This window comes from Acanthopagrus latus, chromosome 11 (assembly GCF_904848185.1).
Source record: "Acanthopagrus latus isolate v.2019 chromosome 11, fAcaLat1.1, whole genome shotgun sequence".
Classification (NCBI taxonomy): Eukaryota; Metazoa; Chordata; class Actinopteri; order Spariformes; family Sparidae; genus Acanthopagrus; species Acanthopagrus latus.
The window spans coordinates 24,692,307-24,707,743 of record NC_051049.1 but is presented as its reverse complement, the minus strand read 5'-3'; the positions used below and the strand labels follow the sequence as shown (position 1 = coordinate 24,707,743).

Genomic DNA, 15,437 nt, shown 5'->3' with positions numbered 1-15,437 from the left:
CATGGCAGGACACGCTCCGTCGCAGGCGGCGCTTAGTTCAGTTTGTCACTTGATAAGCTATAGTTCTACATATATACAAAAATCCCTTTTATCCCTGAAGCGCTTGAGAGGACCCAACATCCATCTCCATCGCAACTGTTAGAGTAATCTTTTGACAGCCACCACTGCTCATCATCATCACAGGCAGACGCAGCTTGATGCAGCGGAGAGTAGCCACAGACACCTCCCCTGTCTGGACACACAGAGAGACACAGGAGCAGAAGCAGTCAGAGCAAGGAGGCAGCTCCGTGAGAACGCACTGGTGTAAAGCCCACCAGTCACGACACAAAGGCGCTCTGGAAAATGTTTCTAACACGATGCCATCGGCACGGCGACGTGGGCATCACAAGGCAACTTCAGGCCAGTCAGTCATGGGTGAGACACTTCACTCCCACAAACCTGGGCACCGTCGAGCTTCACCGTCACGATTCGCAGCATTTTAAAGGGGCACGCATCATGTACATTTTACTTGTTGAGTCACATTTTAAGCTATTCATTTTAAGCTATTCAACTTTAACTCTGAATCTATGCACTCGTGTTGCAAATGTTCCCAGACGCAGGAATGAACAGGACGTCGTTCCCGCAAATGCCATGTGGGACTACACACAGTCTATACTTGCTATGTGTCACCCCCTCACCCACCCCCACCTCTGTCTGCTTCTCTGTCTTTCTCAAACCTCTGTGCCTGGGGCTCCGACTTCTGCACCAACTTACCAATGAGCGCTAACATTTAGGGGGGATCGCTGCATAGCTGTAATCACAGTTTGATTTAATTAGGACACGAGCAGATAAGATATAGATTACATGATAAAAGATAAGATGATTTTTCATCTTGAAACCCTCACAGAGATGTACACTTCTCTCTCATAGTGTCACTACAATACTACAACCCTGTTTTGTGTTTTGGCATCTGAAGAGATCGATTACTCTTAACTCACTAAGCTTCCTGGTCCATCTGAAGCAGCATGCTTAAAAAAAAAAAAAAAAGCTTGTCACAAAATCCCTTCTATTGCGTTAGTATGTACCATGATGTTGGATTCTGTCAGCTAAGGGGCGCAGACACAAACTGCAATGAATCATAAACTTTGGCAGGCTACATCATACGACACACAGGTGTTCATGCTGTAATGTTCGTCCGCAGACAGATTGTGTCAGATCGACAGAGTTGCAGCTATATGAGGCGCAGTGATGACACTTTATAGGTGAGGAGTGAGTTGGCAGATGGGCCTGATGCAAAACAATCACAATGGCCCATGTAATACAGGATTTTTGTCTGGTCAAAAACACTTACCAATGCATTTGCAGGAATGTAAAAGACACAAGCTGCAGACATGTATGGTCAAACATTATTTTTTAAGAATTTGTCTCATTACTTCTTTCTGTCTGAATCTACAGGGGGCTACATGTTCTTGTTAATCTGTCACCATCAGTTGGTAATCGGTTGCTATAGCAACTACAACTGACAGAGTGTTGTAACAGGTTAACTGACATGGTTACATCAGCCATTTTGTCAGAGCTGTGACTCCCTTATAGATGTATTCTAGACTCCATGTACAATAGACACCCTATGGTAAACAATAATTTGAGATTGCTGACTTACATATCATCCTCATAGTTGTGCGTTGAGTTGTGCAACTGTAATTTTTTTCATCTAATAAAATGGGTGGCAGTAAATTGAAAAGTCTTCTATACATTACATTTTGGATGCAGCCAAAGCAAATATTGATTATAGTGCTTTCCAATGTCCTTGTCAGGACATTTTCAGTAGGTGTTGATCAGTTTAGCGGTTGCAAAGGTTACTGTAATGTGTTGCTAATTCAGCTGTTAATTACTGTTGGGCTAACTGTTGTGTAAAGTCAAAAGGAACTGTCACTTTTGAAAGAATTAAAAAGAAGAAAATCCAAACATGTCCTGGTTCCAGATGTTCAAGTCCTGCTATTATTTTGAGCTAGCCTACTGTGTGTTAGTCAGTGCTGTGGGCCTATATCTAGTTCTTGGTTGAACAAAAACAAGAACTTTAAAGATGTCCATTTGTGCTCATGTAAATCATGATGATTTGATGGTGATTTGACATTTTAGAGATAAAATAATCAATCAATAGATTAAACAAATCATGAAAATGACAAATGGCCAAAATAGATGCTGGCAATTTATATTTCTGAACAGGCCATATCGTCCCATAAAAAGTGTTTATGTGACAACCTCATTTTTCTTTCTAAGGTTCAAATATCAATTTCAACAGTTTTTAAGGCCGCTCTAGGATCACCACAAACATGGCTAGAGATATCCCAGCTACGCATTTAAAAACACTCACACACATCTGGAAATTTGTTCGGAGGTCTCCTTGAAAATATTCAGTGGTTTAACATTTACAGATATTGGAATGCAATCACGAACTGTAGTCACTGGCTTCTCACCTGTAACTCTACCACCACCAACATGAAAGGAGCATCATAAACATGTAATGTGATACATGATACTATTTGTAGAAATATCATAAAGGTATGTAGCCTATGATCCAATGGGAACTTAATGTTCTTTGACAGATGATTCACTGTTTGTTTCTTCATGACATGAGAGACAAAGTTACTAATTTGACATTTACTCTGTAATTATTTTTACAAAATGAATCCTTGTAACTCTATCCATTCAGTGTTGTAAAACCTGTAGTCTCACGTGTCTTCATGGCATCTCATCTTTGTGTGTTTGTAATGAATTAATGAACAACAGTTTTTTTTTTTGTTTGTTTTTTTTTTCAGTTTGTTTTGGGAAAGATTCAGAGGCCAACAACTGTCTTGAGCCTTTGGGGCAGCTTCATGCACAGTAAGATCAGAAGAATCATGGTGGCCATAAGTTTTGTTAAAGATCAGGAATTTAATGATTCAGCTTTTGTGGAAGAAGTATGTTATATAAAATCTAACAACCCTTCATTGAACTTTTCGAGTGTCACTGTACAAATGGCTGGCATCAAGTATCTAAGCTTACAACAGCAAAAACCCACAGAAAATCTAATTAAAATGTGTACATCTTTGCTGATACATCTTCTAATATGCCTTTGTCCAACCCGGGAGTCAGGACCCCTCAAGTGGGTCACAAGATAATTCAGAGGCATTATGAGATATTTTTTTTGCAGAAAAATCTACAAAAAATTCTTTAAACAAAAACAAGAGGTGACTGCTTTGTCAGTTTTTTATGACACAAACCAAAGAGGCTGTTCATCGCTGTTAATGATTCCCTCCCCCCAAAGACACACAAGATCGACCCAATGAAAAGTGGCAGCGTCTTCTGTATGCTAGGTGTACATGTCAACAGGCCTTGTTGAATTGCAAATGATCTCAACAGGCTCCATGTTCAAGGCAGCAGAACAAGCTGCCATGCTACAGCAGCCATACAGGCAGTTCGATGGACACCTATAGAGCCCATAGGACCTGTGGGAGCTGGCCTACATATACCGCTATACTGCACACTCCACAGAGAGGCCGTCAACAAGAAGAGGCAAGAAAGAGAGGAGAGAAAGAAGAAGAAGTCAATGATGCATTAAGCACCCAAGCTTTACACACGTGCACACGCAAACACACACACATACACACACGTGCACACGCACATGAATAAAGTGATCGACGGAAAAGATTTTCAGAGGGGGAACTGTCAGTGTTGTGACTAGAACATTTATAGTCAGCCATCCTCTGTCACTCTCTCTCTCTCTCTCTCTCTCTCTCTCTCTCTCTCTCTCTCACACACACACACACACACACACACACACACACACACACACACACACACACACACACAAACATACACACAATTCATAAAGTCACATGCAGGTCCACACACTCCACACACTCAGATACACGCATGGATGGACACTTACGCTCTACAGTGACACAGTAGGCTACACACACACACACACACACACACACACACACACACACACACACACACACACACACACTGGTCTGAGGTCTCCCCTTGGTCACATGCCGTGGAGCGGTCTATTAACGTTCTCCACACATCGGTGCCTGCAGTGAGCCTGGAGACTTCTCTCAAATGTAAAGAAAAAACACTGTCAAACAAAATCAGCTCATCTCATCCCCGAAAATGAAGTCATGAATGGACCAAAAGAAAAAAGAAAAAAGAAAAAAAAACATTCACTGGATCATCATTGAAATGCTGCTTCCGTAAGAGAAATGCAGTCCTGTCTTTGTCATGTCTCACAGCAGTTTTACATAATATGTTTCCTGTAATCTTGTCGTAATGAATGTTTGATATGCTTGCATGGTTGTGCAATGCTCTGCGGGACATTTGCTGGTATTCTCATAAACGAAGTCAGGGAGCAGCGAACGGCATGAAAAATATCATTAGAAGCCTCGCATTTCATCATGAAGCGTTATTTCTTTTTCCCTACAGAAAAAACATTTTAAAAACAGCAGAATATTTGACTCACACAGCAAGACAGACACAGGTGAGACAAATCACGTTAATGATGACTCTGCTCCATTCAGGCCATTCAGCCACTATTAATGTCATTAGTGACACCTGTGTGTGTCGTGCTTGGTTTTCTCTTCGTCTTTTGGGCAACAAAGAAAGTGGTTCTAAACGAAAGGGGAGGGTCTTTACATAAGTGACCACAGAATGAAGAGCTGTAGCCTCCTTGTGACTTTCCTTCCTGTTAAAGCGCTCGTCACTTGGCTGATTCTGAGGAGAGGACGGGAAATCATTTCCTTCCTCTGAGCCTAAAAGGAAGTGGCATCATGCCAAGCCTCCACTTCCTCTCCTGGTCCTAGTGGGAGCAGCTAAAAGTCAACCAAGTTCTGCTCCGACAGTAGTCATGAACGCACTGAACAGTGGTGGACTACCCATGCAGACTGACCAGAATCTGTCATGACTGCAACTGGAGATCCTTCAAGAATAAGACAGAAACAAAAACATCATTTACAGCCACTATTGTCAAAAAATCCCATGAAAATAATCAAACCAACAAAGAATCACTCTAAGCTAAGTATTGTCTGTGGAGCCAAAGCCTGATACAGCCACTCTCTTTATGCCATAGACCTCGTGGTTGTATGAAAACTATCTAACACTAACATGTTCTCACTCCCAACTCATCAGATGCCACAGCTTTGGTCTGGGGCTGGAAGTTTCACATCATGACGCTCTACTTAACCTCAAGCATCATCCAGTTACACTTTCAAAACAAAGCATGCTGACAACTATTTTTGTTCGATCATGTAACATATCAAGTTGGCTTTTGGTTACACATGGATCTCCGGTGTCCTGGGTGGCAGTCCTGTTTTTGACTCGTCCACCACGTCACCAACTCTTCCACACGTAATCTTTTCTCGCTATTTATGCAACTACGCTACATTGGCGCCTCGAGACGTGATGACGAAGCTTTCATATTTGACTAACTGGGAGTGAGAAGGGGCTGTAAAAACACATCAATGAGCCAAACTGTTGCACTGGGTGACATTCTCCTTCTTCATTAGGAACACACACAGTAGTTTGATTCACTTTGAGCCGGAAGTACTCTCCGGAGCATCACATCTACAGCTGGAAACGTGTTGTTAAAATTAGGAGTAAACGATGATTAGCATCCTCCTAACATGGAAAATTAAAATAACGCGCAAGGCGTAAAGGGAGCTTGGAATAAGTTGGATAGTCTTTTTGAAAAATGAAACAATATATTTGGGAGCCGTCTAACATCATTAATGTCTTCAGTGGGAACAAAGGGGTTGGGATTAGCTGGCAGTAACAAAAAAATACAACAGTAAAGACCCTAAAAGCATGGAGGGTGTTTACAGAGAAACGTCCGACTGAGATGATGAAACCCTAAAGAGCAGCACACTCTGTTACAAACTGAGACAAGCCGCCTCTCCGTCTCTTCCTGTCTGATATCCAATGACAGCTGAGCTGAGACGGACAAAACAAGACAGGAGACAGATGCTGTCGATTTAGAGAGATTATTCTCCCGCTCCCAACTTCAGGCTCATTCTTCTCTGTCGGTTCTCTCGGCTTTCATAACGTCTCTCTCGGGGATGCGACCAGCTCTAATCACATGTTCGTCTCCATCACATGTTGCTGCTTTTATTATTCCATCTCGTCGGCACTCTTTCATTAATGAAGGCTCGGGTTATTTTTTGCTACAATGAGATGGCTATTATTAATAGACTCAATAGGTTCAAATTACCTCCATGTTAAATGCTGTGAGTCTGAAACGGATGAGAGGATCTTAAAAGGCTCTAACAGAGGCCTCGGGGGTTGCTCTCTCGCTCACATTCAAACATCCTGACGTACTCGCGGTCGTCAAATGAAGAGCTCAGACCGGAGGCAGCCCAGGTCTTTGTCTCACTAAGAGGAGACCGGATCGCCCACGGCAACACGTGGAGCAACCGGCACAGGATGTAGACCGACCTGCCTCCTCCTCCTCCCCCTCCTCCTCCTCCTGGGAGACTGTCACACATTCTATCTCCTCTCCAGGAATTACTGGACCAGTTTGGACTCGGCACATGGAAAGCCAGTACTTTATTAACACTATTATCAGAAGTAGTCCTGACATTTTAGCACCTGTAGTGTGAACCCTGATTTAGAAAATAATCGTTATTTGCAGGCCAATCCTGATCCTGAGTATTTTTACCATGAACCCCGGAGAAAACCGATACTTGAGAGATGCGTCGTTATTTTTTCCAATTTCTTTCGTTACAGCTCTCCACTGGGACCGTGATGACCAGCCTACCAGCTGCTCTGATACACTATCCGGTTTAAATTTGTGGGCGACATAAAATAAAAATACTCTGACAATGGACATTTGTATTCTACAAGGGACTGACTGTTCAAGCATTACGGGCAGCCATTTTTCTCTGCAGTGCAAAACAACCTGCAACAATGACAGCCTGTGATTTGATATTTTCTCTGTGTGATGGGGTTTTAGAAAGGGATTGCTCATTTTCTTAGAAATGCTGCCTTTCAGCTAATTTTCGGGCTGGCTTTGAAATGAGTTTTTTGACTTATTGTGCTGAAAGATAGTGAGCCAGTGATTCTCACTGAACGGAGCGCTGAATTGAGTCAACTACTGTTAGTCTAAGGTTAGTGAAGTACCCTGGCAATGATGTATGAATGAGAGGGACACAGTATTTCCCAGAGGCAGCCACAGAAAGGTTTGGGCTCACTGCTAATGTAGCAATGAAGGGCATTCAAATGTTCTGCGCACCAATGTACTGCAGATCTCTTGCTGATGAGGCTCAAGATGCTGAGATGTCCTGCCAAATGTTTTCCAAAAATGTTTTACTTTCTTTCTCTCTACTTCCTGTAAAAATACATTGTAAACCAGTGTGCTGGTGTGCACAAAGAGAGAACCTTCCAAGAAATGTGTGTGAAAACATCAAACAATTATAGGTAAAGGAACAGAAGACGTTTCTCCTTGCGAGGACGCTTGATACACAAACTGGGTTGCAGCAAAGTTGCAAGACCCATTTGTACATAAAATGTTGGCAGGTAATGTTTTTTCTTTTTTTTTTTTTGCAAACTACATATCAGTGCACATTTGCTAGCGTCACAGGCTACCTACCATATTGACATTTCAACGAAATGTGTCAAAGCATGTTCACAATACAGTGACAACGGTTTAAGTTTGGGCTTTGATATTTGTGTGACAAGTCAGGAATCTCTCATCATGTTTGTGGCGTGGGTATCTTCAGCCATCTTTTCCTGACCCTTACCAAGTTGTTTTTGTGCCAGATCAGACCATAAGCACAGCCTTGTCATAATATAACATTAGAAATGTAGAGTTGCATCATAAGGAAATGTTAAGCTTCAATATATCAGGTTTATGGCAGAAATGTAGATTGCCAACATTTATTCTGGTGATTGGGTTGCTATTAGAAGCTGCACTGTTATCCACATACAGTATACAGTACATACTGACCACTGTATAACATGCCCTACTTAGAATCACATGACTTGTCCGAGGTTAGTTCCCTCCAGATCGAAACTGAGCAAGCAGGAAACATGGAGACAACATGGAGAAACACACACACACACACACACACACACACACACACACACACACACACACACACACACACACACAAACTCAGCAGATTCAGCAGAAACACTGGGTCACACCGTATGACACATCGAACAAGTGTGAAAGACTCAGCTACGCGCACACACACACACACACACACACACACACACATATACACACAGGGCCTACCATGCAGTGTGAAGCACCTTGCTACAGACCTGCCAGGCTGTTTTTAACAACTGCATGGTGACCTATGGTTTTTGTCAAACTGTTTGTTTGTCCATTCTCAACACATGAATATAATGCCACCGTGTTATGCGAACTAACAGCGGCTCCTTAGATTTCCTATGTGAAGCAGCAGCGAGGCACCTACATACTGTGTGTGTGACCACGCTGCCTCGCCACTGTCCTACTTTACACACCCATGAAAAGCTGCATCATCTCAGAATGGACCTGGGGCATAATAGCTACAATTTCATGGCCTGGCTTCCTCCTTTGCCGGTGACAGGTCATCTCCTTTAGAGTTCTTGTAGCTGTCACAATGGATGAGCGGAGACTTTTTGTTGAGACAGAGAAATACCTGGAGCTCTGTGACTTGTTCTGTCACCGAATCACAAAAGGAGATGCCTGCCGAGCCACAGCTGTGGATCTCAAAGTGAAGCCTGAGGAATCACATGACACTGCTGCAATGGGCATTTTGCACCTGAGGGAATAATTCAAGCTAACACTCGAAACAATGCAAGCTTGTAATAATAATATGAGCAGAGACAGCAGGAGACGGCTATGGCATCTCTGCTTTGTTACATACCTGGTTAAAATGAGCTCAGTGTTAGAGGAAGAAACCACTTAACATAAGATGCAAGCTATTTGGGCAAATTAGCCAGAAGAAGGGCTATGATTATTGATTATCATCATTACCAAATACATTTATAATCTGATCAATCATTCACGCAATAAAATGATGGAAAATGTTAAAGATAGATTACTTCATTTTTTTTCATAGCTTAGTGCAGCATCTTCCGATGTCCTCTTTTATTTGACCAAAAATAATAATAATAAAAAGGAATACAAGCAATTTGACTGTTAACCAACGTTGAAATGATTAATGAAACATTTTGAGCAGTTGTTTATTGTTAAGTTTAAACTGAATTTCCTACGTAAATGGTTCATAAATTATTGAATTGTTTGTTAACAATCAAATAGCTAAGTTCAATTTTTTATAAATGAATTTTTTTTTTAATGATGGTTACTAGCAAGTGTTACCAGAAATAACAAATCATTCACAGAAACCTGTCAAACTGTGTAAATAAATCAACAGATTTTTTAGCACTGATGAGAGAAGCACTTTAAAAACAAGCCAAGTCTGTCAATTATTTCGATGTTCATTCTTTCCCTTGTCACCCATTTATTTCCGCGCCTGGGCTGGCTGCTCTTTTTCCTACAAAAGCGCACAAATAAGAACTACGACTGCTTCGTGGCAGAAAAAGCTGAATAATTTACCTAAAAGAACACATGATGTGCTACAGAATGACGCTCGAGAGAAAGTGGCACGGTTGGCATTGAATTCAAGTTCAATATTTCATTCTTAAAGATGCATTTTCCTGCTAAAACTGAAACTGGATCCGGAATCTCTTGTTCGAGCCAAATAATTATGTCACCCTGGAGAGAACAATGTGCATGATGCAACCATGGCAACACTGTCACTGAGACTGGAGAGGGGACAGAGTGATGCTCCCGCATGAATCTGTACTCGCAGTGAGGGAAAAAAATTTTTTTTAAAAATCGCATTAAACCAGTTAAATGAACAAAGCGAATGTGATAAATTTATCCTCTGAGAGACCAGTTTGGAACAGTTTCGTGCAGCCTGTGTGAACCTACAGTACAGTACGTGCCGTGACAAAGAGGATAACGTCTCTGTCTGTTCCTCCTCCCTCCCTCATCTCCTCTCTGCTTCTCTTGAATCCACAAAAGGTTCCCTTACACGGATTTGTTGGTTTAAGCAATATGCTGCAAAATTGCATTAAAGGTGTGTAGTTTCTTTTTCAAACAGGGCAATGCTTCAAGTCATACTCCAAAATCCAAAATATAACATTAATTCACTCCCTGTGGGCTTGAAGGGTGGCTGTGAAACGTTTGCAACTTTGGTCAGCTCAAATGCAAGCTACAAAGGATTTATGTCTTCTCATGAAGCTGCTGAAGGGGGACTGCAACTACAGCTGTTTTCATTATCAAATACTTTGCTCATTATTTTCCTGATTACTCAAGTAAATGTTCTTCAAAGGCTCCAAATCTTGTAAAATGTCAGTCGAAATGTCACAGAACTCTTAAGATGACGCCTCGAGATATCTTGTTTTGTCCAGCCACCAATCTAAAACCCAACAATATTCTGTTCATGACTGAAGAAGACAGAAAATCTTTACATTGGAACAGGCTAAACGATGTAATTTTGGACGCCTGTGCTGGATGAACACCATACAGATGCAGTATGTGAGAACTGGCCATCTCTTCAATTCACACTGCAAAGAAAGACGAGGGAAGAAATATGCTGCTTACCGTAGCTGCTGTTAGCCAGCTAGCTCAGTTAGCAGTGCAGTCAGCAGTCCAGACTCAGAGTGGTTTTATGAGAAAGACAGGCTGAGGTGTCTCATTAGCATACTAAGTTCAGTAGATGATACAAAGACGCCTTTGACATAATGACTTCTTCATATTATGTTGGGTTAGGGGATTGGGTGGATTTAAGTTAACTTTTGAATCTTTTAAACCAATCTTGTAATCAGAGTAGCAGCATTTTCATTTTTTATGTCTTAATCTTAAAATAAACTTATTACTATGCAGCATATACTTCTGCACTGTCCATCCATAATCTCAGTATGTGCCTAAAAGAAATCTGCATTTTGTGAAAATATCCAAAAGCATCGCTTCCCTGTCGACACGTCACCCTCTTTGAAGCTCCAGAGCTCCTCTGGAAGGAGTCATATCTTAACAGAAACATCTCTGTGAAGTGGCTATATAAAGATATGCTCTGATAAAGACTGAATTCAGCCGGACTCTTCACCACTTCCTCCAGCATCATCTGTGACATCACCAAAAACCGACAACCCCAATATATCACCATCGCAGCTACTGCTGCCGCCGTCGTCATCCTCGATAATATCACAATTCATCCCCATCATCATAACACACACTGCAGATGTACTGGTATCTCTGTGCCCCTTCCCTCACTGGGTCTCTTTCCCTTGGCCCATCACCATGACGATGGGAGCCGGTTCCATGGATACAGTCACTAGGCAACCGGCAGCATCAGCATCAGCAGCAGGAACAGCAGTGTCCTGTCAGAGCGAGTGTTACAGTGGAGCAGCAGAGAAAGAGAGAGAGAGACTGAGCCAGCCTTCGTCCTCGAGCTGCATGCAAGTTTGCTCTCTGACGACAGAATATTACATATTGCATTTATTGTGTCTCGGATCTGAAGCATCTCAACACTCAACAATAACAATGCTCACTGAAATATGGACTGGAATAAAGAGGACACTGGTGAGGATATCTAAAGTTAGACTTAAAATTGCTTTCAATATCGATCAGTCCATCCAGCGTGACATCATTAAAATCACACGTTTCATCCATTCAGTCCAAAATCCAAACATATATTCAGTTTACGCTCCCCCCCAAAAAAATGGCAGAAGGCAGCACATTCTTACATTGGGGAGGCTGGAGACTCTCTTGAACAACTAGAATGGCAGTTAGTAGACACATACCACTGCCAAGGCCAAACAGCCTCCTTTCATTTAATCAAGCTTAGTCCAACATCAAACTCAATAGCCCAGTGGAACTCTAATCTTTTTATCAGCCATAACTGCTTAATGTTAAAAGAAAATTAGAAAATAATTCCTGTATCCGTCCCTTTTTTCTGAGTTTTGTGGAAATCCATTGAGTAGTGTTTGTGTAATCCTGCTGCAATCCCAACTGACAAACAAACAAACGGACACGGGTGAAAACATAACCACCTTAGTGATAGTAACTAATCAGTTATCAAAATGGTTGCCATTTAACTTTCTATCGATTGATTGTACTCACCTAAAAGCTAAGTCTTCCTAAGGAGACTACAAGTACCTGGAATACTTGCTGAGGGGGAGTATTATCAGCAAATGCACACGTGAAAGAAACTGCTCAGCCACTTGTGCCACTGGGTAAGCAGCATTTGTGCTGCAATTGTTCCAAGTGGAGTTGATTTTAACTCCCTTAGAAAGTCTTGGGCTGTTAAATCTGAGACATCTGAACTGTACAGACATTTGGATCAAGAGTTAAGTCTTAAAAAACTTTCAAATTTGCTCCAGGAAAGAGAACCTGTCGAGAAAGAGTAAGGCACCATCACCGCACTACAATTATAAAAAAGTCAATTGTGAAAATACTCATAACAAACTGGTTAAAATAAAAATGCTGAAAATGTCCTACTTTGCTCCAATACTGGCATATTTTACCACCAGTTTTTATACGGAAATAAAATTAAAAGAACTCAATTCATGACTAAAATGTCTTTGGAAGAGTGATAATTTAATCTACAGATGTCAGATACATGCAATAGAGTAAAAAGTAGAATATTTCCCGCAGAAATGCAGTCGAGTAGACGTATAAAGTAGCGTAAAATGAAAACGGCTAAATAATATGTCTGAAAACTGTTCTAAAATAAAGTACTTGGATAAGTTGGTCACATTGCCACTGGAACAAACCTGTCAGCAAGTAACTAGCCGCCATGTCTGTGCGCCAACGGAAAGACAAAGACATGAAGTGCACCGAGGAAGAGAAATGAGGCAGATCACTCTACATGTCTGGAGAATGATGTGTTACACTCAGTATACACACCGACTGCAGACAGGGCTGATGTGCCCCATGACGCCAAAGAAGAAGCCCGGCACCAAAAAACACATAAAGGCCTGTTCATAAAATGATACAAAATAAGGCTATTAGCGATGACCGCAAAGCCCCACTGAAAAGAAAATGTATTAATAGAAGCCATCTCAGAGGCAACACACAGACAGAGGAGCTTTGAAATATGTTGCATTGAAGATTGTAATTAAATATTCCCTTTGATTAGATGAAGCCCCTTTATGCATGTTGCTTTGGTGCCCCTGCTGCAAGTCAGAAAGACACTCAGTGTGTGTGCTGCTTGGTCCAAAGATCGGACCAAAGAAAAAAACCACAGCACATAACTGGAAAAATTACGATCCAGACAATAAAAGCTGGTTAACCTTGTGCAGGTGTGTAACGGCGGCACTAAAGCATTTAGCCCGGATGGTTAACAAGCCTTTGTCATTACAAGCGTGACTGATATGGCTAAGTAACGGGCGAGATAGGCTAATAAGCAACAATACCTCAGGCTGCCGGATTTAACAGGTGTGTGCATACATGTGTGTGTGTGCATGTGTGTGTATGCAATAATGTCTCAGCTATGTGAAAGCTATCATGGCAGAACGGCTGGGGGGGGGGGGCTACATGTCAAGACAGGAGGGTATATGACACTGCATCATATATCATCCTCTCCATCACACACACACACACACACACACCTCCTCTCTCTTACACACTCTCTCTCTTCCTGCAGTCATGGCTTTTTCATTAGCTCATCACAGGCCCGTGAATGACAGGGAAGGAACTGATTTGATGGAAAAGGAAATAAAAGAATAATAATAATAATAATAAAAAACACGTTCAGTACAGACAGAGCCAGGGTTTGTTGCTAAAGAGCACTATCAATGAAAATATGAAATAATGGTGTTAGATTTATCACATGACACAAGCCTCATTAAATATGTATGGTCATGGGTAGATCATGGGATCCCTTAGAATTAAAAAAAAAGAAAAAAAAAATGGAAGCGTCTAATGCACACTTTTGAATATCAAATCCAAATGGGCATCCTGTGCGGTGATAATCAGAGTGTGAGCAGCGCTGATGCTGCTCCTCGTTAAAGGATGCACTCATGATCACAGGACGCATGACAAACACTGCAGCAGGTATGTGTCAATCCGTGCAGCCTTACGTTGTAAAGTAGAGTAGTTATCCATCTGTCAAGCTGCTGGTGGCGGATCCGGTTCTTGTAAGAATTAAAAAAAAATAATAATAATAAAAATCACTCTGGTGGCCCCTGAGGACACCGCAGCAGCAGCAGCAGCAGCAGCACCGGGTAGGATCAGTCTACCGGGACGAACCGAGCCGGTGTGAAACCAGGACAGGTACCCGCGCTGCCAGCCGCATCCTTAGTACCCGCGGGGCCGGAGAGCGGGGGAGATGCGCACGTCAGCCCGGGTGAGAGCCAGACTCATGTCAGGCTCAGTCCGTGAGCTTTAAATCCAAGTCACACTCTCACACGCTACAGTCAGATCTCCTCGGCTGGTTTCTTTCACTAGACGCCTCGCTCCGCCTCCATGTTTAAGAAATAGAAAAAAGAAAAAAAATTAAATGAAATAGAAAGAGAAGATGCGGTCACATGCGGGAAGAAAGAGAGGAGAGGTCAGCGTGCGGTTCTTGTAAAAACCGCACCGAATGAACGGATCCGTGACCGAGTCTGTGAGCGGTGCCCCTCTTCTTCTTCCTCTTCCTCCTCTTCTCCGTAACCGTGAACCCCGCTGCAGGGAAAACACATTGAGCAGGAGCGTCTCCTCCCATCTATCCCCCGTGGAGAGGGGAGGGAGGGAGGGGAAGGGAGAGATGGATGAAGATGGAACGAGGACGCCAGAGTATGCGCGTGCGCACGCGGGGGGTGTACGTGCATGTGTGCGTGCGCGTCTGTGTGTTGCAAGCCTAATTGTGCACGAGTGTGAGTGTATGTGCGTGAGTGTGTGTGCCAGAAAGAGAGAAGGGAGAGTGAGGGAGAAAGAATGAAAGTCGCCTTTTTTATCTTATCATCGTGTCATCATGCACACGCGCACGCACATGCACGCTTGTCCCTGAGACTGTTGCCAGGCTGCCTCGCTCTTTTCCTGTGAGGGAAAATGTTTCTGCTGAGGACAAAAATAGCCCAATGTTGCTAAAACGTGATTTTAAATGAGAAGGGTTTATGTGTGTGTGTGTGTGTGTGTGTGTGTGTGTGTGTGTGTGTGTGTGTGTGTGTGTGTTTGTGAGGGTGCTGAATGTTCTATTACAGTATTTTGTTCCTCTAAAAATATCAACCAGCTGTACATACAAAGGGCTACAACTGATACCTCAGCAGACGATTAACCTGCTGATTGATTTCATTTGGTCTATTGTCGGGCTGGACAACACATTATACTGTTGTTGTGATATGACAGTACCATATATACTCTTCTGGATATCACAGTGAATTTAACCTAGGGGGGATCAACAAGGCGCATCTTATCTTATCTTAAAGTATTGTCTTTTCCT

The 15,437-nt window shown here is 42.3% G+C and overlaps 1 protein-coding gene across 18 annotated transcripts in view; it reads right to left on the bottom strand.

Moving 5' to 3' along the window:
- lrrc7 (leucine rich repeat containing 7) overlaps window positions 1–15,437 on the bottom strand; it is a 127,388-nt gene that overhangs the window by 64,703 nt on the left and 47,248 nt on the right. For 17 of the 18 annotated variants that reach the window (XM_037114756.1, XM_037114751.1, XM_037114760.1 and 14 more), the window contains exon 1: window positions 14,095–14,663. The exons of the other annotated variant lie outside the window; for it this stretch is intronic. In XM_037114756.1, the coding sequence (XP_036970651.1) occupies window positions 14,095–14,119 (25 nt within the window). In that variant the 5' untranslated portion in view covers window positions 14,120–14,663. Of the gene's footprint in view, window positions 1–14,094; window positions 14,664–15,437 lie in introns of those variants that run through there. 18 annotated transcript variants of the gene reach the window in all.